Source organism: Babylonia areolata, chromosome 9 (genome assembly GCF_041734735.1).
Source record: "Babylonia areolata isolate BAREFJ2019XMU chromosome 9, ASM4173473v1, whole genome shotgun sequence".
Taxonomy (NCBI): domain Eukaryota; kingdom Metazoa; phylum Mollusca; class Gastropoda; order Neogastropoda; family Buccinidae; genus Babylonia; species Babylonia areolata.
In genome coordinates this window covers 14,571,861-14,599,667 of record NC_134884.1, presented here as the reverse complement: position 1 = coordinate 14,599,667, position 27,807 = coordinate 14,571,861, and the positions used below count along the sequence as shown (strand labels likewise).

General features: G+C 41.5%; 1 protein-coding gene across 2 annotated transcripts; it reads left to right on the top strand.

Moving 5' to 3' along the window:
* Nucleotides 1-1,250: 1,250 nt before the first annotated feature.
* Nucleotides 1,251-27,757, top strand: LOC143285739 (acetylcholinesterase-like). Of its 2 annotated transcripts, XM_076593150.1 has the most exons (5): nucleotides 1,251-1,519; nucleotides 6,607-6,730; nucleotides 24,209-25,343; nucleotides 26,580-26,959; nucleotides 27,502-27,757. In XM_076593150.1, exons 2-5 carry the CDS (start codon nucleotides 6,693-6,695, stop codon nucleotides 27,665-27,667), a joined length of 1,719 nt encoding a protein of 572 aa, XP_076449265.1. In that variant the 5' UTR covers nucleotides 1,251-1,519; nucleotides 6,607-6,692; the 3' UTR covers nucleotides 27,668-27,757. The 2 variants fall into 2 exon arrangements, with proteins under 2 accessions (XP_076449265.1, XP_076449266.1); XM_076593151.1 differs by lacking the exons at nucleotides 1,251-1,519; nucleotides 6,607-6,730 and adding an exon at nucleotides 23,339-23,350.
* The last annotated feature ends 50 nt before the right edge of the window (nucleotides 27,758-27,807 follow it).

Sequence of the window (27,807 nt, the reverse complement as noted above, 5' to 3'; positions counted from 1 at the left end):
ACATGATGGGAAAAATGAACGAAAACTGATTTCGAAAAATTGCGTTTTTGTCCGCACTACTTCTGACAGAGGGACCATGATACAAGCAGTGCACACACATGCCTGTCAGGCTGCGTGACGTGGCTTTGTTGCAACTCACTTGAGCAGATTGTAGCTCGCTGAAAAGGAAGATTCATTGTGTGTGGTGGCCATTTCTGTCAGAAAAAAGAATATTTGTGCATAAGAACTCTGTGTGTGTGTGTGTGTGTGTGTGTGTGCGTGCGTGCGTGCGTGCGTGCGTGTGTATGCGTGCGTGCGTGCGTGCGTGTGTGTGTGTGTGTGTGTGTGTGTGTGTGTGTGTGACAGCTGTTGAATTTCAACGTTTCTCAAGAAGGCGTCACAGCATCTGGACAAAAAGAGCAAGTCGTATCATTTTCGTTTTCTTTCTCCGCAAAGGTTTGACTAAACGCATTAATTTTTGGTTGTGCTGCTGGTCAGGCATCAGCTTAGCAAATGTGGTGTAGCCTATATGGATTTGTCGGAACGATGCAGTAACTGAACTGAACCTGGAGGGTAGGACACTTTTCCCACGTTCAAATCACCTTTTAAATTCTTAAGTGGCAGATACTTTTTTCCATTCTTTCTTTTTTAATGTACATACATATAACTATGTGTTGTTTTGTGTGTGTGTGTGTGTGTGTGTGTGTGAGAGAGAGAGAGAGAGAGAGAGAGTACAAATGAAGTGTGAACATAAGAGTTTGTACTTTGTTTTATCTTCTCAAACATAAAAAAAACAACTAGTATCAAGCTAAGTGCAAAATCAACGTGCAATATAATACATGCCATATTAACGTTGGTGTCTTTCAACATGTTTATGACAAATATTCAAAGTGAATATATGCAATACTTTTTAAAGGAATTCCTTATATGTTTATTGCTTCTTTTCAATTATGTCATTTATGTTTTTGGTGTTGAGTAGGTATACTTGTCTACATTTGTTTTGCCGCATTTGATGTAAGTTATGCTTATCCTATCTTATCTTTAGGCCTATAATTTTATGTTCGTATTCCCATTTATTTCTGCCCCGCACCCAGCCTTCTTTGCAAGTAAAAGGAGATATTCGAACGACAAACTCGGGTTGCACGTGCTCTCCTCACCTGAGCGAGTGTTCACATTTCACTGGTCAACGAAAAGTACTGGGTTCTTTCGCTGCTTGGCCGCCGTTGTGGGCGGGTCGTTCCAGTTGGTGGGATAGTTATCCATTAAAGTTTGTGTCTTTCTGCAATTTAAAAAAAAGAAAAAAAAAAGTTTCGTCCTCAGAACTGAATATTTAACTTAGTTGTATTGCGGTGGTTTCACACCACTTTCCCCAACAAAAATGACGCAGGGAAACAATGTGTGATACAGGAAAAGGTTGAGAGCGAACAGTTCACGGCTGCATCAAGTCAAAACCGCCATTCTGTGTTCCTCGTACTTTGGCCTTCGTCGTCGTCGTGTTTTCGTCGGTAGACTGACGAAGTCGTATGCTACCTGTGGGCAGGTGAGAATTCTCGGGAACTTGCCCTCTTTGTTGTTGTCGTAGGAGGAGATATGAATTAAAGCAAGCTTTGTGTCGTGTTTTGATTTCTGTACAGTGGGGTGACTGGGGAGAAGGGAGATGTAAAGGGAAAAGTTAGAATATGGGGACGGGATGGGGGTGTCTGGACTGAGTTTGGACAAGAAACTGCTTTTTTTTCCCCTTTGTGAATGCTTTTGATTCTCACTTCGTGTGATAGTGGGGAGGCTGAGAAGGGCCACTTTCGTCGAACTTTGTCGGGACTCCCCGGTTATTTTTATTTTTTTTTTTTTTAGCGAGAAACGCGTGCGCATGTGGGTCTCCATTGCCGGTTTTTCTAGGTCACCGAAATGCTAAAATTTCGAAGTGGAAATCGCCAAGCTGTTCCGACAAAAGGATTTTGAAGTATTTCGATGAGTATTTTTGCAAGTTTGCAAGTTACTTTTGGTTTTATAATTACATTAGTTGTTTGCTTTAATCTTCTATGTTTAATTTGATCGTGTTTCTTGTCAAATCTTAATTTGTCATTCAAGTATTTGAACAGATCTATTTAAAATTCAACACAGAGCCTCATCTAGCTTCGACTTTGGAGAGACTTGACACACCATTATCAGTTTGAAGCATCATTTTATCCACAGCATGCATCAGTAGTATGTTACTTTTTCCATGTCTGTGAAATTGAGGGAAGGGGATATATTGTTGTCAGTTCAGGCAAACTGTCGACGGGATTTATCATACTTCATAGGTATGTTTCAAGGCAAGGAATCTATTAAAAAAAACAACAACCCAACCTTATCGTGTTGCTTTCTTTTATAATGCTGTATATGTCTTGAGTTCTAAGGACCATTTTGACGACATAGTTTTGACTCACTTGTGTAAACAAAGTGAGTTTGTTTTAACCAGGTGTTCAGTTGTCTGTGTGTGTGTGTCTGTGTGTCCATGGTAAACTTTAACATTGCCATTTTCTGTGCAAATACTTTGTCAGTTGACACCAAATTAGGCATAAAAATAGGAAAAATTCAGTTCTTTCCAGCCATCTTACTTAAAAAACAATATTGCACCTCTGGGATGGGCACAAAAAATAAAAAAAGAATCCAAATTATATGCAAACTGCATTTACTGTTATTTTATTATTATTTTTTCATTCTCTAAACTTGGCACTTTGATATGATATTCTGACACAACAAGAAGAGCACTAATTTTTATCTTTTTTTTTTTCTCAAACAGGAACTTCTTTTGCTAAGCATGGAAGTTTTATTTAGTTTGCAAACGTTTTGGTGCAGATAGTAAAAAAGGGAAATTAATCTGTAATTAATGCTAGGGGGGTTAATTTGCTTTAAACTGATCTTTCTCATCTTAAACATTACATTTTGAAATTATACTCAATACATAAAAAGCTTGTGTGTTTTACTCTGTGTACAGGGTTTCACTATGTTCATTCGCCCAAGTGGTCTTTTTCGGAAAATACTAAAATCAATACAAGTGGACTTTATAGATCCATTGGCTGAGCCCTGAAGGTCATGGGCAAAAATCAGTTGCGTGCACATATTTGTACACGCGTGCTCATATTCTTCGCGAACGCGAACGACGCCATTTTGTTTCAAGTTGTTGACCTGCCCGTTCAATCCTATATTCAATCGACAATATACAATAACATGTGATGGGAAGTTGGAGAAGGAGACCGTTAAATATTTATTCAGAGAGATTTGTGAACGCCTCATCACTTACTGGATTATGCCCCAAACTGCCATAAAGATATCCATAGAATCAGTCAAATTCACAGTTAAAAATAATAAACCATGAGAGTTAATACCCTTGAACTGATGAAACGCACAAATTTCCAGTCTTGACTTTTATCAAAATGAAGTCCTTTTCACTTCATACGTTTAGAAGTACTTGTACTTGGCTCTACATGTTATTAGTTTAACAAAATACTCAATTTTCATATCAGCTTTAAAACTATAAAACTAGAATAACATAAACGAGAAATTGAATCCACCGTGTCAACCGGGTGTAACTAAACTTGTACATTTATCTAGATCCAGAGAAAACGGCTAAATGTTGCAGTGTAATTGCGGCGATAGCCACGTCTCCTTTGCCACGGACTTAAAAAGAATTTTTAATTGTCCTTAAAGATTTTTTGAATGCCCAAGATACACCAGAATGATATGATTTAAACAGCGTTCTCACAGCGAATACCCCTGTCGATTTATCACCCTTCAAGAAAAGCATGTTTAAATATATTTTTGAACGTCAGTTAAGGAGCCACGATAGTGTAATGGATAAGACAGTTTCTTCTCATCCGAACACGCGAGGTTCGAATCTGTCGTTAGGACTTTTTTCTTTTCTTTTCTTTTTCTTTTAACCCGAAGCTTTATAATAACAAATACATAACACATTTTAACGATTAGATTTTTTTTTATTTTAAAGTGTATCACAAGTGAGTCTTGAAGGCCTTGAAGAAGTTGGAAGAAGAAAGGCAGTGCACACCCAGAAAAGCTATTTTGTGACTGTGGTGGGCTGCCCATGACGTCTTGTGACCTTTTTGGTGGCTCTGCAAGCGATAAAACGTCCCCGACAAAAGGGTGTACACAACCTCCCCAGTATGTATATCGTTTAGTTTCGTGTGTATTTGTGTTGAATTTTGCAAAGATTTGATCATTCAGTGAAACTTTAAAAAAAAATTTTTTATCCAGAGTTGTGTACAATAGTTATGATATGCCGCCTGTCAACAGAAGAATCAGCTAGCATTGGGTCTGAATGATGGGTGCAGATAGTGTGTGTGAGAGAGTTCGAGTGCTTGTGCTGGTGAATAAGCTTGTGCCCTCATGAGCACTGCATGCTTTTGCTGGTCAATGTACATGTATATGTAACCGTTCACATACGGCAACTACACGATGGGATGCTGGCCCGAGTCCAAGACAACGGAGAGACTTCAGAACCATTCCCTGTCTCCAACGGAGTCAAGCAAGGGTGTGTTCTTGCCCCACCCTGTTCAGTCTCATGTTTTCAGCCATGCTGCCAGATGCCTTCAGAGACGCTGACGTAGGCATTGGCATCGGGTACCGCACAGATGGCTCACTCTTCAACCTCAGGAGGCTTCAAGCAAAAACCAAGGTGAGGACAGACACTGTCAACGACTTCCTGTTTGCTGATGAATGCGTTCTCAACGCTGCCTCCGAAGCTGACATGCAACACAGCGTCAAGTTCTCTGGTGCCTGTGACAACTTTGGCCTCACAATCAGCACAAAGAAGACTGAGGTGATGCACCAGCCAGCTCCAGGAAAGCCTTACGTTGAACCAAACATCTTCATCAACGGGCAACGACTGAACGCGGTGGACAAGTTCACATACCTGGGCAGTACACTCTCTCGCACAGTTGTCATCAACGACGAGGTGAATGCCAGACTCGCCAAAGCCAGCGTTGCCTTCGGCAGACTCAAGGACGTTTGGAACAGGAGAGGCATCACCCTGGAGACGAAGCTCAAAGTATACAAGGCCATAGTTCTCACCACACTGCTCTATGGATGTGAATCATGAACGGTCTACAAACGCCACGCCAAAAAGCTGAACCACTTCCATACCACCAGCCTCAGAAAACATTTTCGGCATAAAGTGGCAAGAGAAGATACCTGACAGAGTTGCTCACTCGTGCAAACTTGCCCAGCATCTACACCATCTTGATGCAGGCCATGTAGTTCACATGCCAGACCACCGGCTCCCCAATAAATTGCTGTACGGCGAACTCCAACATGGCAAGCGCTCCCGTGGAGGCCAAAAGAAGCGCTTCAAAGACACTCTGAAAGCTTGTCTGAAGGCCTTCAACATCAGCCGCGACACACGGGAGCTGAATGCAATGGACATATCAAAGTGGCGTTCAGCTGTCCACAAAGGCGCCAAATCCTGTGAGGCCAACAGAATCGCTGCAGCAGAGCAACTCAGACAGGCCAGGAAAAGCAGTGCCAACAAGTCCCCGACAGCCGCCACCATCCCCTGTCACACTGCGTCAGAACCTTCCGGGCGCGGATTGGCAGAGCCCAACCCACCCACCCCCGGGATGACTAGACGGTCCTCGTCGATCCCAACGGACGAACCACATATGTAACCGTTCTGTAGTTTGAAAGTGCTACGGGAAGCAGTGACAATATCAGTTATGAGTCATGTGTTGGACTTCAGAGCCAGTGAAACAGTTAACGAACAAAAGATCGAGTTCGAAGCTTCGTTTCGGCATGTTGTGTCCCTTTGAAAGTCGTCTAATTTATTTGTTTTCCTCACTTTACCCAGGTGTAAATGGATACCTGATTGTGTGCGTGAGTTTATAAACTGTTAAGGAAATCAGTGCAGCATTTTTCTGAGTGTATTAGTGATTTTTCCGTGTGTTATGTTCTTCTGTACGGGCAGGGGAGGGGGGTGGGTCTGGTCTGAACTAACATACTTATGACTTAATTTGTGCTTCTGTTCGAATGAGAGAATATAACTTACTGAAGCAAGATGGGTATTCTGTGTGTGCGTGGGCACGCACAAGCGCACGTGGGCGTGTGTGTGTGTGTGTGTTGATGTGCGCATATTGTATTACTCTTTTTTGTCACAACAGATTTCTCTGTGTGAAATTCAGGCTGCTCGCCACAGGGAGAGCGGGTCGCTACACTGAGAGCGCCATCCCCCGCCCCTCCCCCTCCTCTCCCCCCCCCCACCCCCCATTTTTTTTCTCCTTCTACCTGCATTAAAAAAATGTTTTTCTTGTTGAAGTTGATTTTTCTGTAGACAACCCTTTTGTTGCCGTGGGTTCTTTTACGTGTGCTGCACTTGAACCTCACTATAATTATCTCATCCAAATGACTGGTAGTGTCCAGAACACCACTCATGGTCTCTGTCACCCCACACGGCGCCTTCGGGACACCCAGCACTGCTGCTGATCGAGTCACTTCTAGTGCTGGTGACTGGTACTGACTCTGCCTACATGGGACACTACCCACAAAACGTACCTTACTCCAGCTGTTATTCAGCTTATTGCTCACGAAGAACAAAATCCCTTCTGGTATGATTCAGATTACATTCTTTGTTTTCTAAAGGATCCACGTTTACTGAAACCTGACCAGTGATGACAACACCAGCACTGTTGCTGCCAAGGTGTACCTGATACCATGTGGTTCCCGCAATGTTTACTTGTTCTGACATCGTTTTCATCATCACTAGGTATGAACAGTGTTCTTCCCTCCAACCTTTTTCTCTGTTTGGTCTGTGTTACCAATCCTACTATTTTCTTCTTATTATTGCTGTTGTTGTTGTTATTGAGCTTACTCTTGTCACTTTTAGTGACTCATAAAGTTTTCAAAGCGATTTTGAGGCAAATTTACACGTTTTCATCGTTTGACTTGTCAAAATGAGCAAACGAGTGGGGATTCACCATCAAGCAAGTTTTAGGTGAACATTTTCTTGACGGTTATGCCTATTTTGACCCTGAAATAGAATATCTAGCCTCAAAAAGAAGTTACAACGGTCACATAATCACACTTATCGACTAAGCCTGACAATGGAGAAAGTGGTGAAAGTGTAAAAGATAAAACCACCAGTGTCATGTGGGCGGGTTCATCACACTGGCCCTGGGATGTATCGACCTAGTGCACTACAGGAAAATGACTGACTTAAGTTGTGGCAGTGAAGTTGGAAATGTTTGCCGTCGTACCCCTACACCCCAACTGGATAAAAGAAAGCAGACTGTGTGTGGGCGCAGTGGTGCAGTTTAACGACCAAAAGCCCTAAGGTCAACAGGGCTGTGCTTTGGTGCGGTTTTTGTGTGTAGTTTGTGACTCGGCTGAAGTGACCCAAATTCATTTCCTGTGAATAAAGGGGTTTTACATTTTCAAGGTCAGAGTATGTGATCTGCTATGTTTTCATGTGTGTTTTCTTAGTTTCTGTGATTTTGTTGTCTCTTTGATTGTGACAATGCATGGCAACAAAAGACTTTTTTTTTTTTAAATGTCCACAAAATATTGAATATTAGTAAATGATAGGGTATGAAATTAAAGCAACATGAACCAAATCACTTTTCAGCAAGCATGTATAGTTTCATTAACTTGTTTCAGAGGCATATATATTTTAATGGGACAACCTTAAAATTTGCTAATAAACTTGAAAAACCTTCAGGCTGGGACTGTTTTTCTCTACCAAAATGATCAAGTCGCATGGGGTGATTGGTGTGATAGCTTTTTACATACCCTGCCACATACCCTTCCACACACCCACCCCCAATCCAAAAACAAAGAAAAAGAATGCATGTTTTCTGACTGTTAGACATATATATTTTTTAAGATCAGTCACTTCTTGCTGTGTGCAGTGGCTGAGTAAAACATGAACTGGTGTGGCTCTGGCTCCATCCGATCACCTCTGACAGCCAGCATCTGACTATTGTGTTCCATGACATCTGCTTCTGACACGGTGGCTATTTGTTTCCACATGACCAGTTTCTGTCATCTGTTTCCGACAGATGCAGTTGACCTGTTTCAATGTCAGCTGTGTCTGCCACCTCCACAGTTTCGACACAGCACTGCTGACCTGTTTCCATGTGAAATGTTTGTGCAGCCACACACTGCTGCCTTCATGGAATGTATGTACAATGACTTCGGCGGTTAGACCCCCTTTCACTACCAGTCAGTTTTGAGTGCAAAATTTCCATGTCCTATTAGCACAGAAAAGATGATGTCTATGAATTGCTGGGGATTTTCCTGTGATGTGTAGAAAACATGGCCCATCCTACTACCGAAAACTAAGAGCAGTAGGTTCGTGGATCCTTGTATCCCAGTGCCTTGAGGAGCTTGGCACAGTGGTTTTCTTCCAGGAAAGTCAGTAGTATGGTGGTGGACATGCCTGACTCCACTGTCATGGTGAATGCCTTGCTGAAGTCGATGTCCATGACGCTTCGTGTGTGTGTGTGTGTGTGTTCACACAATGCAGGGACAGTTTATCCCTGGTTGACAAGTAAGGGAGAACGTTAACCCAAAAGGGTGCATCCACGGCAGGAATCCAAATGCCTGGCGCAGAATGTTCACACGCTCCTGGTTTCTCTTTCTTCTCCCTTTTGGCCGTCTGCTTTGCCTTCGTGTTGCCGTTCATCGTGTCAGCTGTGTAAAGATGAGAGATACTGGCACCGAAGGGGTTCGCCACAGTGTGGTTGATTCAAGACACTTTTCCAACTGAATAGCGTGACACTTGGAAGTGGAGATGAACTGACCAGCATAGAGTTGAGTTTAACGACCTATTGGCGATACGCCCTTAAGGTCAAGTTGTTCTGGACAGATGTCCGGCAGTAGTCATTGTTCGGTGGTTGAAAGATGTTTGATGCTGTGGTCCGTTTGGTATCGAAGGTGTAGTCACAAGGGAATCGTTGTCCCGATGGGTGTCGCAGTTGTTCGATGCTTTGGCCGGCCAGTTTCGTTCTCGGCTATAGACTTGATGTTTTCTTGGTGGCAGTTTTTATGCATTGTGAGATGTTTTTCTCATCGTTGGTCGAATTGTTGTCTCGGCTGTAAGTTAAATCATCACAAAAAATGAAGTGGTCGAACAAGTAGACTCATACAGATTTCTTGATGTGATAATCGACAATGTCTAGGAATGAAAACTCAACTGCACTCATTAAAAAGAGGAACAGTCGTATGTACTGTCTTAGAAAAATGAAATCTTTTAATGTATGCAAGCAGATGCTCCAAATGTTTTACACATCTGTTGTCTGCAGCGTTTTAACATATGGAGCCGTGTGCTTGGGGGCGGGGGGGAACTTGACCAAACATGACAGACAGGTTGGAAAAAGTCATTAGGAAAGCGGGTGGGGTGGTGGGTATTAGACAAGACACCTTCAGCGACATGCTCAATAGAAAACTGACCGACAGACTTATAACAATTTTGACAGACGAAGGACACCCACTACATGATGACATTAATAGCAGAAGGTCAGACATAAAGTGGTAGGTTCAGAGAGCTCCACGCGCAAGAACATCTCGCTACATTAATTCATTCATTCCTACAGCCATTCGCGTACGTAATCAAAACATCCAATGCACTAACTCATGAGTGAAACCCCCCTCACCCCCAAACCCCCTCGCCACAGCAACACCTGAACTTCACCAGTCGACGAGTGCATGGGAGCAGACGTAATGCGTGCATGTGTGACTGAGCGGGTGAGCACGGGCAAGCGTTTCTGTGTACGTGTGATCGGAAGTGATTTTTAAATATTTTCTTATTTTACTTGGATTTCATGTATTTAATGTACTAATTTTATTGGCGTGACATATGTTATGTGCGTGCATACGTGCCCACATCCATGTGTGTGTGAGAGTGTGTGTGTGTGTGTGTGCATTTTACTTATATATACGATTTATTCCCTGGATGTTTTTATAAATGTATTTTTGTACAATACCTTATGGTCTTAACATGTGTACATGTATGTGTGTGTGTGCGCGCATGTCATTTTTTTTTTTAGTAATATATACATTTTTTTGTTCGATGTGTGGGGGGAGGGGATGTTAGTCTATCGTCAGCTGTTGGGAATTCTTATTTGACTAGTTTTAATCTCTTCTTATGTTGCGCATGATGATTTTATGCTAGTGTTTGCAACGAGCCTGTGATTGCACAACTTAAATTCCATGTGGATTAATAACGTGTTTTTGATTTGATTTAATTTTTTTCTGACTTTTTTTTTTATTCAGACAAAGGTTTACATACCAAATAAATATTTCACATTTGGAAGGCACAACAATATAACGTTCCGAACATCAACAATTCCACATCAAACATCACATCGGCAGAACAGCAAATATCAATTCAAACGTTATAACACAAATTACTATGAAATTGTAGTAATGACAGTATACTGTCTGTTCATACATTGCTTCCACTGGCACTGCTAAGCCCAATTCATATCTAAGTAATATAGATTTAATTATACATAATACAAATTTTAATCATGTACGATATATATGTATTGTGCCCATTTCTGCACAAATTTGTTATATTCCATGGATATTCTAAAAACATGTCAATTTCGTATGCCTTTTTAAGATCTTTTATGGACATTTGTATTGTTGGATTTACTTTATTGATTCTAAATTTGTATATAAAAAATTTGGCTATCATTAAGATATGTGAGAAGCAGTCATCAGTTTTTGTTTTATTGTTGCACCCAAAGAGACCAACACATAGTTAAAGTCTATCACAGTTTTGACACTTTTCTTTAAAGTAGCGTACAAACTCTGTCCAAAACACTTGTACATGATTACATTCCCATAGTGTAAGATCGTGTCTTTATCTTTTCAAAAAATACATTTGTTGTCTGTTAACAATCCCATATTCCTCAACATAGAAATCGTCACAAGTACACGATAATAATTATTAATCTTAATCAGAAACCATTTTAATTTTATTTCTTGCATCTTTCGTGTATTCAAAAAAATATTCTTCCATTCGAGTTGGTTTTCAAAACAATGATTTCAATTTTTACAAGTATTTGGTGGTACTGGCTTCCCAATAAATATGTCATAACATGAATGTGTTCCCTTTGGAGCTTTTATCATAATTCTATAAGCTTTATTGTAATCCACTTTATTCTGATTGTTACTTAATACAATCTGTTTACTAGTATAATGCCTTTTCTCAAGATTACAAAAATATTTTGTCACTTTTTCCCCTTCTGCCGCCCATCTAGCTTTACTTATCAATATTCCTTGTACTTTTGTTTTTCTAAGATCAACAAGACTATCCTTTTTATCCTGAATTTGCTGTAACTCTTCCTGTGACTTACTTATTTTATTTTCCAAAAACTCAGTTTCCTCCTTTAATTGCTTTTCTGTTAGTTTATTTCTTTTCTTTTTCCTAGAACTATATTCCATTGATGTTTTTGTTATTTCCATAAAAAGGGTATCTAAGAATAACTGATCTGATACAGTAAAGTGTATTTGTTCTGTAGGAATATTACACACTTCTTTCTATTATACACTAATACTGCAAATTGCTCATTTACTTTATTAATTGTATTATTTATGGTCTCAACGTAATTCTTATCCCTTAAAAGTGATGAATTTCCAAAAATTCCTTGTTTTACTATCCTTCTTAAATTCTAATTTTATTGAAATGAATGATCACTTCTGTAACCAAACAAAATATCTGTGTCTTTTACATGTGATAAGATTTTCTGAAAATAGGAAGAAATCTAGTCTGGCTTGTTGTAGTGGATTTGATCTTCGTCATGTATACCTTCGTGTTTCTGGATTTACTTCTCTCCATATATATATATATCAGTTACAGTTCACTTGTCAGTTCAGTAATTTTTTCTTAGGTTTTGGAATTATTAATATGTTTGTAATTATCATAATCAAGTGGTGGGTTCAAAACTAGGTTCCAATCACCTCCTATAATTACGTTTTCAGATTCCAATTGTTTGATTTGACTTTCTAAATCTAAATAAAAATGTGAGTTATATCTATTAGGTTCATAGATATTAACTAGTGCGATGTCTTTTTCCATAGTTTGAATAATCATAATTAGATAATTTCCAAAAGCATCCCTTATTACAGTTTTATCTTTGAAATAAAAATTCTTACTAAGCAAAATGGCCACACCTCTGGAATGTGAAGTATATGAAGCAAAGAAACATTCATATCCCCACTCTGCTCTTATGTTTCTCCTGTTTACTTACAAAATGAGTATCCTGTTAAAATAATAAAATAAAATAAATAGAATTACTTTTCTGTTTAAGAAACTGAAAGACATCACGTCTTTTTTTGAAAGTCTCCAAGGCCCAGGACAATAGCTGAAATTACCGAAATACTAGACATTTATGTTAATGAAGAGATTATCGCTGTATCTTCCCCTTTACATGCGTACTGGTAAACCTTATCCATTTTGTTGAAAACGAAACAAAAAAAACAACAAGAGAGGCAAGGCCTTCAAGACTCACTTGTGATGAATTAAGTCCCCTAGCATTAATTACTGAGTATTTTCCCTTTTTTACTATCTGCACCAAATAAAAATTCCATGCTTAGCAAAAGAAGTTCCTGTTTGAACAAAAAATGATAATATTGATTCCTCTTGTTGTTGTTTCAGAATAAGAGGTCAAATTGCCAAGTTTAGAGAATACAAAAAATATAAATATAACAGTAAATGCAGTTTGCATATAATTAGGCTTTTTTATATTTTTTTGCGCCCATCCCAGAGGTGCAATATTGTTTTTAAACAAGATGACTGGAAAGAACTGAATTTTTCCTATTTTTGTCAAATTTGGTGTCAACTGACAAAGTATTTGCAGAGAAAATGTCAATGTTAAAGTTTACCACGGACACACAGACACACGGACACACACACACACACACACACACACACACACACACACACAGACAACCGAACACCGGGTTAAAACAGGTGTCAGTGAAGGAAACTAAAATGCCTACCCGGCACACAGAAACGTAGTTTCCAATACCCGAAGAGAAAAATAAAAGAAAATCATAAAGGAAAAGGAGACAAAAATGAAAAAAACAACAAAAAAACCCCAGCAAAAAACAAAACACACACAAAAAAAAACAAACTTACAAGCAAAAGCAAAAATTGATAATTTACTATGAAATAATAATAATGGACTGAAGTCTTCAGTTGACTTACGCAGTCGGGAGTATCGGGGTGACTATTCTCCAAAGTCTAAAAAAAATTGAACGTGTTCAAGTATTTTCAAATAAGGTAATAGAGAAATAACAATTTTAGAAAGACCGTAAGACTAGAAAGGGGTGTATGTGTACGTGCGTGTTCTTTAGTTTAACGGCTTTTCACAGTAAGTGATATTAGACGTACGCATGCGAGTAAGTGAAAGTATGTGTGTGTACGCGCCCGCGTGTGTGTGTGTGTGTGTGTGACAAAAAAAAAATGATTTAAGTTGGGTTTTTTTAAAACAAAAACATAACAATACAACATATTTCCAATGAAAAACTAACAACTATAACAGTGAACCAACTGGACTATTTAACAAGGAGTTGGAAAAAGTCATACATTGGCAATGGACTGCTGAAGATCTTCAACACTGAAGATGATTTCAGTTCAGTGATGTGAGACTTTTACATATTGCAAGTTGGTATATGATCAGCAAGAAACATTACTGACATATTTTGTCTCAAAACAATTAATTTTCCATCTGCAGATTAGAGAAATGATTTGCCTCTTATGAAAATCATTATGTTAATGTTTTCCCGTGAAACCATACCTTTTCTGTATATTCTTATGTAACTCCGAGTTACCGGTGTGTTTTTCTTCAAGCCGAAATTTTGACCATTGGACTTTTTCTACCATGGCGTGAAAGCGAAATATTTAAATCTAACTCCTTCGTGGAGCTTCTAGCTCCTTTTTTTTTTTTTTTTAGCCAAAATGTCAACTTTTTCATTTTAGTAAAAACCGCAATGAGAAGGAATCCAGCAAAAGGTTATGTAAGAGCCTCTTGGTAAGAGTTCGTGAATCAAATGGTTGATTTCAATAATGAGTTCATACCTAACCGCTTCTTTTATAAGTTCAATAGCGTGAAGAACTGCTTTAGAATCAACACAAAATAGAATCTGAAATAAGTTTTCGGAAAGGATACCACGATACCATTAGAATTGCTGTGAGTTCAGCTGTGAAGATGGACTTATTCTCTTCCAGATGAAATGAGTTTTGAAAGTTAAAGTCTGGAATAACGAAAGCAGCACCAGCTCTATCATTTACAACAGAGCCGTCTGTAAATATCTTTAGATGATTAAGGTATGTCTCTTCCAAATGGAATCGTACATGCGATGTAAGTAAATTTATGTTGACGTCTTTGGTCAGGTCAGTGTGATCGATATCAAATTGCGCTCTTCAAGTTCCCATACAGGTGTGGGTGATACCACAGACCTTTTAGCAAAATGTGGGGTTTTATTCACGCCGGAATTTGTTAAAATACTTGACGTGTATGTTCCCAGTGTGATATGAGAGGATATAGATCTAGCTCTCCTTGGAAAATCGCGGTCGGATAGTTATTTCTGATTCCAAATCATTGTCATCCGTTAAACTTCTCAAGACAAATTTACTACACGCAAGTTCCCTTTGATCCTCTAATGGTAATAATCCCTCAGCACTGTTCGTTTTATTACTGGAAGCATGGACTGGTAAGCCAAGTGCTAGTTTATATGTTCTGCAGTCTATGCTATGAAGTTTTTTCAATAAATATTTCGGTGCACTGAAGTATACTTCTTGTGCATCTTATGACCGAAAAAAGTGATGTGCAAAGGTGTAGTAGAGTGAATATGTTCTGGCTCCATGGTGGTTTGCATACTATTTTCAAGAAGTTTAATGTTTTCCTGGCCTTTGTTAAAATGTAATCGATATGATGATTCCAAGTTGATTTTGATGTAAGGTGCACTCCAAGGAATTTAACTACTTTTTTATATTCCAGGGTGTTATCGTAAATTTTAAAGGAAGGCAACGTTGCTTGACTTCATCCATTATTAAAAAGCATCAAGTGTGTTTTTTCGGTCGATATTTGCAGACCATTCTCGCTTATAAAATTTGCTACTGAGTTTAATTCATTTTGATATAGTTTTTTTTATGTAATTCATATATCGGGCAGGTGTATTTTTTATTGTAACTTTCATCCACATGCATATATCGTCAGCGTATTGAACCATTACAAAACATTCTTTGTTAGTTTTTTTTGGTAGATCATTCATTAGAATGAACAATATTGGAGCAATTACAGAGCCCTGAGGAATACCTGTCTGCAATGTTCGTGTAGATGAATGAATACGTATTCCCTATTTTAGTCTGAATTTTTCTGTTTTCAAAGAAATCTTTTATAAAGTTATACATATGTCCCGATAATCCAGTCGTCTTCATTTTTAACATTAGACGTGAATGCCACACTTGGTCATAGGCTTTAGTAATGTCGAAAAAAGTCGCGAGCAGACATTTTCGTCTCGCAAATTGGTGCTTAACCTGTGTGTGTGTGTGTGTGTGTGTGTGTGTGTGTGTGTGCAAAGTACTCCCTATTAATTTGATACATATTCACAGGCAAACGATAATGATATTTTGTTTTGCAGCATGAATATCTTTTAACAAACATGAAAAAATCAAAGAAACTTCCAAGAACAAAATCATTGAACAATGTCTCCAAAACAGCATCTGTTCAGAATTCACTTATTTCACCCATTCCACGTGGACCGGACACCGCCGGTTAAAAAAAAACAAAACCAAAACACACACAAAACATGAAAAAATCAGAAAAACCTCCAACAGCAAATTCGTTGAACAATATCTGCAGAACAGCAACTGTTAGATTTCACTGATTTCATCCCCCGACGTGCATCGGACAACGAACAAACAAAAAACGGGGTGGGGGGTGAGGGTGAGATCGCGCGCTAAGTATTTGTGTGTGTGTGTGCGCGCACGCGCGCTCTATGTAAGAGTGAGTGTGTGCGTGTATGTATGTGGTTTTCGTGTGCAAGAGTGCATGTGATTTATGTGTGTAATCGAGCATTCCATCCCGCAGTCTCTTTATGGGCCATCTCAGAATGGATCAAGTATTTTTCCCTTTACCTCACCTTTTTTTTCTTCTTTTTTTTTGCAAAGAGGCCAAAGTCCACTATCAACAAATATTTGGTGGAACCTGTAAGTCATTTCATTCGTACAATTTACTTAACAGTTGTACATGTATTTACAAATAAGTCAATTTCGAGAAGTCGTCCTTCTGCCTGTGCTTAAGTGTCACTCAAAACACTGAAAAGAGTGATGGTGAGGGATGTCGGAATACAGGATGTGTGTGCCCGTGTCCGTGTCTCTCTCTGTCTCTCTGAGTGCATGTTTTTACTTAAACGTGTCGTCCCGCTTTCTGCATGAAAAAAAAATCTCATTGGCCCTTCTTAATACTTATAAGTCACTGTTTCACGATTTTATGCAAATACATTCATGTGAATCACATATATTCCCATACATATACACTTATATACAGAATTGAAGAAACATTATTCAAATACATAGTTCACGTACCCAATCCAACAATCTCCAATCGCCCATCGCAGCGTTTCAAACTGTGTGTGTGTGTGCGCGCGCAAGCATGTTTCTACATGTCTTGAGTATACAGTCGCACTAAATGCATGAGAAAAAAAAGAAAAGATTTCACAGTAGCCCCTCTCAATAGGTCACTGATTCACAATTTTGAACAAATGCATTGACAGACTAAACTGAATTAATTTCATGCAAATCACCTTGTAATAGTGTTGTGGTTCGAAATATATACCTATAAATGCACTCACCCATACAAACATTTGTATATTATATACAATAAAAGAACAAATGATGATCAGTCAAATACATAATTTATTTCGCTTGCAATACAAATAAAGGTGACATTTGTCTACCATTTTCTGAAATCCCGTCACATCGTTTCAAATGTGTGTGTGTGTTTGCGTGTGTTTGAGTGAGCTGCCACACGAAATGCACGGGAAGAAAATGATTTCTTAGTGGCCCCTTTCATTATATTTTCAGCAGGTGCATTCCTATCCATCCGCTTGAAGCAGCGCTATAGCTGAATACTTGCGCACACATATGCATGCATGTATACACATGCGTCTACACGTCTACTACATATCTATACATAGAGAACATACATATACATGTACACACATATATATAGTAACCCACGAAGCAACAAAGAACCAGACTATGCCCGAAACCTCACACACACACGCACACACACGAAACGCGCATTGAAGAAAAAAACCAAACAAAAACCAACCTTGAAGTGGCCTCCCCAACTTAAGTCATGACCACACAACGTTGCACACCTGACCTACATCACAGCAGCCCAGAGCAAAACCGCGGCCCAAAGTTTACATGAACACGTACACAGGGAAGCGGCACTGATGCCCATTCAAACACATGCTTCATACACACCAACAATGATACTATACAACGCAAAACATCTATCAGTCTGTAGTCTTTGTTGTCGCAGCTGTTGTCTGTTGTTTCGAGGTGACCAAGGCCGTTTGCAGGACCACCGGGCAGCAAGTCCTCATGCTCCGTCGACGACCCACACGTCCCACGACGGCAGACCACCACCAACAAAGGGAGCGACAAGGCCACGAACCGCCACTCCGCACCCCCCCTCCTCCCCCACCCGCTCCATCAACGTTTCAATCTGGTCGGAAGTGTTCTGTGACGGCGGTCATCGAATGTTGTACATGAATAGTTCAAAATAACAATCCCGAATAGCGTTGTTCGTAGACTTGCGTGGTGAACTGGTGTGTCCAGAACAATCATCCATATCCTTGTCAAAATTAACGGAGTCTTTTTGTTTATTAACAACAACAAAAATTTTTTTTAACCATCTGCCTCTGGCAAGAGGAAGTTGCGTATAATGTTTTCCATTCGATACCAGCATCAATAAACGTAGTGGAAATAACATCGGGTTTTTCATGAAATCTCCGCTGGTGAATTTATTGAGAGAGAGAGAGAGAGGGGGGGGGGGGGGGGGGGGGGGGCTATGCTCGGGTTTTCTTGTGATATACTCTTACGTTCATGCAGGTGAATTAAAAACCGCAAGAAGCAAGAGTCGATTCATGGATTACCTGACAATTTATTCGAGAGAGAGAGATAAAGAAATAGAGCGAGACAGAGAGAGAGAAATTATATAGCGCATATCCTCCTCGGTCAGAGACCGAGACCTGGTTCTAAAACGCATGCACACGCAGACACATACACACGTGCACACGCACACGCACACGCGCATAACCACTTTCAAACAAAGTATCATCATAGGATCCATCCAAAGACTGACAACACCGTGGCAACTTTTTTTTTTTTTTTTTTTTTTGTGGTCAGACTGGTGGTTCTGGAATGTGCTCGGCCAACATCTGCAGTCGAAGCTTAAACGGTACGAGTAACTGCCACTACACAAAGACTTTGGCAGAGGCTGTGTATGGTCTGACCACAGGCCAGGCAGGTCTTACTTCGATCTCCACACTTTACGCACGTCCGCACGTGACCGCAGGGCAGGAAGATTTTGCCTACTCTGGTCTCGGTGGCAGACGCGACACGTCCGGTCCGCTCTCATCCGCTCGTTCTCTGCCCGTATCCGCTCAGCTCGCTCTGCCGCTCCTTCCTCTTGTGCCTGTCCTGCAGTAGCAGTAGTGGTGGGGATGGGTGGTGGTGGTGACCTCTGGCTGCTGCTGCTGCTGTTGTTGTAGTATCTCAAAAGCCTGAGTCACCGCCGTGTCGGGGAATCCCATCTCCCCATCAGCCGTGCCAACTCCTTCTCCTACACCTCCACCTTCCTCATCCACCCATCACCCTCCGCCTCTCCTTCTTCAACCAGCAAACGTGCCCTGATGTTGACAAATTCTCTGTTCAGCACATAGCCGCAAAATGGCCTCTGTCGGATGTGCTCCACCATCGTCTCAGCACCAGCGGCCCACGACTTCAAGCAGACGCCGCAGTAAAATCAGCGAATACAGTCAGCGTAGCTCGCGTAATAGAAGTCCTGCATGACCAGTTCCCGGGAAGGAAAATCCTGGGGCAGGGGCCACGAGCGGAAAGTGGCGTGGCGATCCTTCATCATGCAGTACTGCGGGTACACTGCGCTGCCGATTTCCGAAAGAGGCCGGTTCGGAACCCGCACCGCTGACCCCGGTACTGGAAAACACACACACACACACACACACACACACAAAACAACAACAACAAACAAACAAAAAGTCCCCACTGCTGCAAACTGCCGCGCGTGTCCCCGAATAATGAAATTTATTCACAAATTATTCCGCCCGACACAAATTATTCCGCGGGGCACAAAAAAGTACAAGAACGCTAAAATGTTTCCACAGTCACGTTACTGTTACATTGTATTTCTTATTCAGAAAACCTTTATCTGACACACTGACCTAGGTGGCCTAAGTGAGGCCAGCTTCCTCAGCTTGTGCTATCATTTGGAGAGAAACATTCACGATTAGTTTTTGAAGCTGAGTTTTGAAGTGAGCAAAAATACGATTTTGATCGTTATGTGTGCACTGGTAACCTCCTTCCGCTATCTCTTCCGTACCCCTCCACCTCCACTTTTGCAGTTTTGTTGTTGTATAACGGGAATCACACGTGAACCATTTTTAAGACATTACCTCATGTTACTGATGGAATATTTACGATCATGAAAACTGATATTTGTGTTCATGATATGTCCTTTGCCATACCATGCAACAGTTGATATCAATACCAGCAGTAAGAAACCCTAGTATTTTTAATGAAAATGGTATTGATCACACAATTTTTTGGTGTGATGATTTATCCTTATCTACCATGTGTGATGATTTATCCTTAACTACCATTGGTAGTTGCGATGTTCTGGTATCGGTTTACAAATGATGATACAAAATAAGAGGCAAAGCCTTCATAGCTCGCACGCATTCTCCCACTCGAACATTGGGATCATAATGTTGTCTCCTCCATGACTGAACAGGGTGACTTGAGCTGTGCGCAATGCTAAAGTTACTTACCTCTCTTGGCACTAAATATTCGGAATGGAAGTCAGAAAACGGCAACTCATTGTTGGAATCCGGGAAAATGCATGCTTATCTTTAGAACCTGCGTTGTTTCTCTCCAAATGATTGTCGCAGTTTGCTTCTTACTGATCAATTCCAAAACTGGAAACACGTATAATGCACTTGCATGGTGCGAGTTATGTTTGACCCTTCACCAAAATGGCGAAAGGCAGGGATATCTATTGATTGAGATGGAAGTTTGCGCCTTTGTCATAATTTGTTGTCATTGGTAACGGTGCTAACTTCATTGTGTGTCAAATGTTGTTCTCAAATTGTGCTGAATGTGTACTGTACTGTACTGTACTGAATGAGAATAAAAGTAACCTTTGCAATGGCAAAAAAGGAGTGAGAAAATATTTGAGCAAATTAAAAACTACTTAGCTGAGAAACTTACACATTATTTTCTTTTTGCGTGATTTGCAGTACAGGCTGTGTAAGATTTTTCCAGGTGGAACTTACCTCCTGTGAATTAAAGGACACGTAATTTATATTAACACTGTTTCCATAAAGAAGGTCAAAGCCACACACACACACACACACACACACACACACACACACACTCGCGCGCGCGTGAAAAAAATCACTGTTGGACTTTGGTCGAGCGCCGATAACCTGCTGTTATTTCCATAAATTCTGTCGAAATCTTGCGGGATGCGCGCGCGCGCGCGCGCACACACACACACACACACACACACACACACACACACACACACACACACACACACACGAGTGTGTATATGTTTCCGATAGCAGCACACACACACACACACACACACACACACACACACACACACAATCTGTCCCCTTCTCTTTTCAGCACGCCTGTGAACATGCGACAACGTTTTCAAGGATAGCATGTTTGACAACACACCGCCGACAGTCCATGTGCTTTCTCTCTGTCTGTCTGTCTGTCTGTCTCTCTCTGTCCCTCTCTCTCTGTGTTTGTTTTCCGGTGTGAATCTGTTTATCTGGGCCTCTGCTGTCAATGTCCGCATGTCCCTATGCAATCCGATGCATCCTGTTGTGGCTTATATAGTATACAGTTGGTAGGTGACATCTTTTTCATGCTGTTTTGTGCACACCAGCTGCGTGTCTGTGTGTGTATGCGTGCGTGTATGCCTAAATATGTGTATACGTGTGCGCACATGTCTGCGAGAGAGACAGTCTGCTGTGTCATGTGATTTATGAAATCGGGAACTGGCAGGTGACACATTTGTCAATGGTATTTATGTAGAACACAATTTATGCTTATGAGGAGACAGCCTCGGCGTTTTCATCGGTTGATATGTGCAGAGTGGCTCTATGTAATAACTTTGTTTTGGTTATGTGTGCGAATGTATTTTTGTATGTTTGTATTTTTGTATGTATGCATGTATACGTGTATGAATGTTAGTCATAGGCTCGCTTGAGATAGTGGACAGAAGGGATGTGACTGTATTATCTCTGCTGGGACTGTCCAAAAGACAGAGTGAAGACATCGCCTGATACTTGAGCGTGTCGGTATTGATCGGGTCTAAAGGGGTGTCAGCAAGAAGAGAAGGGAGGGGGGAGGGGAGGGAGGGGGGTGGGAGTGGGGAGGGGGTGGGGGGCGGCAGAGGACTGACAGTAATAATCATTCGGGCAAGCTTTAGTCATCATTCGGAGATTCTTATTTTCATTTCGTTATCGCTCAGTGAGTCAGACAAACGCGCATATATGCCTTTACGTATCTCTGCTCGCGGAGTCACTCTTCGTCAACTGATTTTGTCAACGTTGCAGGCCAAGAGATCTAAGGTTTGGAAAATTAGCCGTCATTCATTTTTGTTTTGTTCGTTTTGTTCAAATGTCTAGAAATCACAGTTGTATGTTATGGAGTCGTCTCGGTTTTGGGTTTGTTTGTTTTTGTTGTTGTTTGTTTTTGTTTTGTCTGGTGTGTATATTTTGAATTTTCAGACATTTGGTATCGTTTCTTGTCAACAATGGTCAAACCAGAGAATGCAAACAAAGGGTCGATCGACCTTTAATTTTACACTTAAGGAGCCCATCACTGAAACCATTAAAAGTTGGCAAAATAAAATAAAAAACCCCAAAAAATCACGTTATCAGCTGGTGATGACAGAGAACCGCACACAGCAGCAGGCTTGTGAAGCTTTGGCAGAGTCAGTCGCTGGCTCTTGTCCTTGTCTGTTGAAGTCCCCAGTCTCTGAGTGGTTAATTCTGTAAAAAGTTTGAACGAGGCTGATCATTACGTCACAGGAGCTTGACTCTACAGTTTCGGATTTTCCACCCGAATCCACAAAACTGACATTGATCTTTCTCTCGGTATCCTTGCATTGCTTTGTTTGTCAGCTATAACAGTTTGGGCCAAACGTCGTGCTCTAGAGGACGGGGAAAGCTTAGAGCAGCTACTTCCATTGCAAATTGCCACTTTGTCACCTTGTTGCAGATAGTTAACATCATCGACAACTTCTCCATCATTGAAAGCTGTCGCGTACGTCGAGCACAGGTATTTTCTCGATGTCTTATGTTCGGGGTGGGGGGAATTTTCTGACCATGGAATACATTTTTTAATGTCTGCACACTGCAGACAACATCTGCTGGTCTCCACAGAACCTCCATTTTTAGTTCACTGCAGGTGTGTCCACTGATTCTTTGTCGCTTTCTTAAGCTTCGCTCTGTTTTGTTTCCCATTTTAAATGTTTAACTCTCTCCATACGAACGGCGAAAGAGACGACGTTAACAGCGTTTCACCCCAGTTACCATCATCAAAATATTGCAAGCGGAAGGCACTTATACTGAAGAGGTGAATGTTGACAAAGAATACCACAATTCTGACGACGGAAGCTAAAGGTTGGGTCATTCAGACATCCACTGGACATCCGAGGGGTCTGTGTAGAGGAGACGAGAGGTCTGGCCGTACTGAGTGAGTTAACACACTGTTTTCAAGACAGGCCAGCACTCTGCCATCGGTTATTGTGTTCGTTTCCCACATTGTGCTTTGCATCATTGAGTAACAGAGTCAATGATATATATAACCTAACAGGTGTAACTGGCAACACAATTATCACGCACCAGCTGAAGCCACCAATCATCTGTGCCTCATACTCTGCTTTCTCATTCATCAACATGTAATTAAGTAAAACTCTCTTCTGTTGTCAGAGGAAATGCTTCTGATGTGTGACATGTGTTGGAAACATTTTTCGATTCTCTATATAAACCGGTCCTGTACAGGCACCACGTGGCACTCTGCAGACAACTCAGTCACTTTGTATTTGCATTTTGTATTTGTATTTCTCTTTTTTGTCACAGCAGATTTCTCTGTGTGAAATTCGGGTTGCTCTCTCCAGGGAGAGTGCGTCGCTACACTGAGAGCGCCACCCAATTTTTCTATTTTTTCCTGCGTGCAGTTTTACTTGTTTTTCCTACCGGGTGGATTTTTCTACTGAATTTTGTCAGGGACAACCCTTTTGTTGCCGTGGGTTCTTTTACGTGCGATAAGTCCATGCTGCACACGGGACCTCGATTTATCGTCTCATCCGAGTGACTAGCGTGCAGACCACAACTCAAGGTCTAGTGGAGGGGGAGAAAATATTGGCGACTGAGCCGTGACTCGAACCAGCGCGCTCAGATTCTCTCGTTTTCTAGGCGGATGCGTTGCATCTGGGCCATCAATCCATCTTTGCTAGGTGCCAGTTGACTGGCTGTGCATGAGTCCTCAAGAACTGATCGCTGGTAGAGTTTGCTTCTTAGAGTCATCCATTTTCAGTTTTGGAAAAACTAGGCTCCCCCAGTTCATCATTAGTTTGGTTTCATCCTATATCTTGAAATTAGCTTGGTTGTGCGAATAATTCTGTGTTTGGAAGTTGGTCTCTGTCTGTCTCTGCATTGTGTTTTTAACAAAGCAAACACAGACTGGAGATACATTCAGGTAAGGATAGTCACTGTCACTTGTGAGGCTGTTCTGATTACTTTGCGTGGATCAGTCAAGCCACTGAATAGCAAAGCTTTGAGACATGGGATCAAGTGTAAGTAGATGTCACTGGTAGAGATATCATTTTTCTGTTTCATGTGATCTTTTTATTTTGCATGCCCTGTCCGTGACCAGTTTTCCTCTAATGAATTCCAGGCTCACTATGGAAAGACAACTGACCACACCAACAGCGACCTTGATTTTGCTGACAATGGTCAGCAGCACCTTCGCCCAGCAAGCTGATATTGTAAACACGACATTGGGGTGCGTTCAGGGATTGAGAAAAACGGTGCTGGGAAAAGACGTGGACGTCTATTACGGCATCCCCTTTGCCAAGCCCCCAGTGGGAGAACTTCGCTTCAAGCGTCCAGAGCCTGCTGAGCCATGGACGGACATCAAGTCCACAGTCACCAAACCCAACGCCTGTTTCCAGTCCATAGACACGGCTTTTGACAGGTTTCCTGGGGTGGAAATGTGGAACCCTAACACTCCCATGAGTGAGGACTGTCTCTACCTCAACGTCTGGGTTCCCAGAGGGTTCGAGTCACAGCCACCCAATGCTACCATGGTATGGATCTATGGAGGTGGGTTCTTTGCAGGTTCTTCCATGCTGGATGTGTATGATGGATCCAAGTTGGCCGTCACTCAGAACGTCATTGTTGCATCCATGAACTACCGTCTGGGTCCTCTGGGATTTCTTTACACTGGCACCGTGGATGCACCAGGAAATCAGGGTCTGCTGGACCAATCGTTGGCCTTGAAGTGGATCTATGATAACATTGAGAGATTTGGAGGTGAGCGAAACACCATCACCATTTTTGGCGAAAGTGCAGGATCAATGAGTGTGGGTTTTCATCTGCTGTCAAACCTGTCCACAAATCACTTTTCTCGAGCAATCATGCAGAGTGGCGCTCCCAACCTTGACAGTTTATTGAGAGAACAGTCCGTCGCCATTGGTAGAGCTCGAAGTTTATCAGAAATGTTTAACTGCTCAAGACGTCAGCTGTCAGAAATGATGCAGTGCATGCAACAAGTCGATGCAGGGACTTTGACGGATGCTCAGTGGTACTTGCTGACGTCTGGATACTATTTTGAAATGCCGTTGGGGCCAGTAGTGGACAACTACTTCCTTACAGATTACCCTCGGATACTCTTGGCTCAAGGTGCTGTAAAGGACACAGAGCTCCTGACTGGAGTCAACAAGGATGAAGGCACATACTTTCTGGTGTATGGCATGCCCAATCGTTTCCCCCTGGATTTACCCAGTAACATCTCTGATGCAGAGTTCAAGGTATGTACTGGTGGTATTTTTGAGAGGCATATTGATACTTGTTATACCTGGATGATAGTAATCAATATATGAAAATTCCCTGCCAGTCTCTGAATGTGTATTTTTGGATATAAATATAAATGTACATGTATATATCGCAGTGTTTCATGTGCCTATTCTGTGCCTGTCTAATGTGTATGTGTTCATTTGGGCTTAAAATGTGCGGGTCGATTGCAATAAGTGTTTCTTGTGATTTGAACCCTCACCGTACATGAAAGACTATAATTCTTTTGATTTTTTTCAGTCACTTCCAACAGATGCTATTACTTGGTCAAATAAGGATATGGTTGTATGCTACCAAAACTTGTTGGAATTTCAATCTTGAAAGTGAACGAACAAACAAATGAAATATTCATTTCAGTTTCGCTTTTGTTTGAAATTAATTTGTGAAGGAGCTTCAAAACCAAAATCAAATTTAGAATGATAAATACACATATTATGGTGTATATATTTTTTCCTGACAGACGATGAATCTCAGATGTGATGTGCATCTCTCTCTTCTCTCTTTCCCTGTTTCTCCCGTGTGTGTGTGTGTGTGTGTGTGTGTGTGTGTGTGTGTGTGTGTGTGTGTGTGTGTGTTCTATTAGTCTTCTTCTTCTTCTGCGTTCCCCGTGATCATGGTCTCAGACTTGCAGTCCTATGCTGGAGATGAAGGTGGTGGTCTTGATGAGATCTTCTTTGGTGCCCCAGAGCTTTTCTGCTAGTGTGGCTCCATAGGGCCACTGCTGCGTCCGTGCATCTTGATACAGGGGGGACTGGACTGCATGATGTGCTCCGAGGTTTGTGGGCCTGTCTTACACGGGCAGTCAGGAGTGTGTGACAGCTTTATTCGGTACATGTGGTCTCGCAGGCGGCAGTGCCCCGTGCGTAGTTGGAATATGATTGTCTGCTGGAATCGCTGCAGATGAGGCATCTGGTCATCAGGTGGATGGTTCTATTGGTGTCTGCCATAATCAAAGAAATGGTGAAAGAAAAACAAAAACAACTTACTATTGTATGTGCGTTTGTTTCCTTTTGTTCAGTTGCCTATTCTGTGAACAAACCTGTTCATGTTTATTGTAAAATGTTTCATTTGCAAGGTTAAAAAATGTGTGCTTGAAATGATCTAGTTGTTTGGAGGAAAATCAGAAAACAAACAAACACACCCTTGTTTAGTTTCCAGCAGAATATAGTATGCTGCATGTCTGATGTCTCCAGGAAATGATGTATGTCCTCACCTGGAACGGGGAAGAGAGCCTGGTCAAGGCCATCACATATGAATACGTCGACAGAGTGGTCCCAGCCCAGAGGGGTTCCTATTGGGACATTGCTGATGACGTCAGTGGAGATGACATCATTAGCTGCCCCACCGTTGACTTTGCCAGCGCCTTCACCTCTCTGGGAGGTGGCCGTGATGTGTACCTGTACTCCTTCGAGCACCGCCTGTCCAACAACCCGTGGCCGGAATGGATGGGGGTGATGCATGGCTATGAGATAGAGGCTGTGTTTGGTTTGCCCCTGGACTACAACTATACACAGGGGGAGGAGGATTTGGCCAGCAGGATGATGGGCTACTGGACACGGTTTGCTCAGACTGGGTGAGTGGTGTGTGTGTGTGTGTGTGCATATGATCACGCGTGTGCGTGCGTGTGTTAATGTATGTTTGTGTGTGTGTCTGTATGTGTGTACATGTGTGTGTGAATGTGCTTGGGTGCCTGAGTGCATGTGTGCCTTTGTGTGTGTGTGTGTGTGTGTGTGCTCGAATGCGTGGATATGCACCAGTGGATCAGCACTTACATGTCAAAGACGTCCCCACACTAGATACTAAAAATATAACTGCCGTTATGGGTCTGAAATGAAAGTCCAGCGCACAAACGAAACTGTCATCTTTTCAACCAAAACAATTGTAATGCAAGATCATAGTCCACTATCTTTGCATCTTTGGAGTTTTCGTCAACAGCTAGAAACCAGAGGCAGCAAGTGTGAAAAATTGGCAGAACAAATCTGATCAGATGATAACGCGTGTCACATCCCAAACAGCTGGGCTAGCAGACAGAGATGTAAAGACGAATGCACTAGCCATTCTAAAAAGTATGAAATCTGATGTGACAGGTGCTTTTGTGTGTGTGTGTGTGTGCAGAAACCCCAACGACCCCGGCAATGTCTGGCCCAAGCTGACGTCACGTGAGGCCCAGTACCTGAAGATAACGGCACAGGGAGACAGTGTGGGACAGGGACTGCGCCGTGACCAGTGTTCCTTCCGTTCCACTGTCCTTCCTTTGGTCACAGACTGCCCAGATGACTAGTCTGCTTTCCATACTGAGGACATGACCAATGATACAGAACTTGTGTATTGTAACCATTCGACAACTGAAATAAATAAAATCTGGATGGCAGATGTGCTATTGTTCGTGGCATATTTTGGTCTCACTTTTGTTAAGCTGCA

Excerpts from the sequence above, each read along its gene's own strand:
- LOC143285739 (XM_076593150.1), top strand. The coding sequence starts at position 6,693 with ATGTTTACTTGTTCTGACATCGTTTTCATCATCACTAG. Across the intron at positions 6,731-24,208 it reads ATCGTTTTCATCATCACTAG|GCTCACTATGGAAAGACAAC; the intron begins GTATGAACAGTG and ends AATGAATTCCAG. Across the intron at positions 25,344-26,579 it reads TCTCTGATGCAGAGTTCAAG|GAAATGATGTATGTCCTCAC; the intron begins GTATGTACTGGT and ends TGATGTCTCCAG.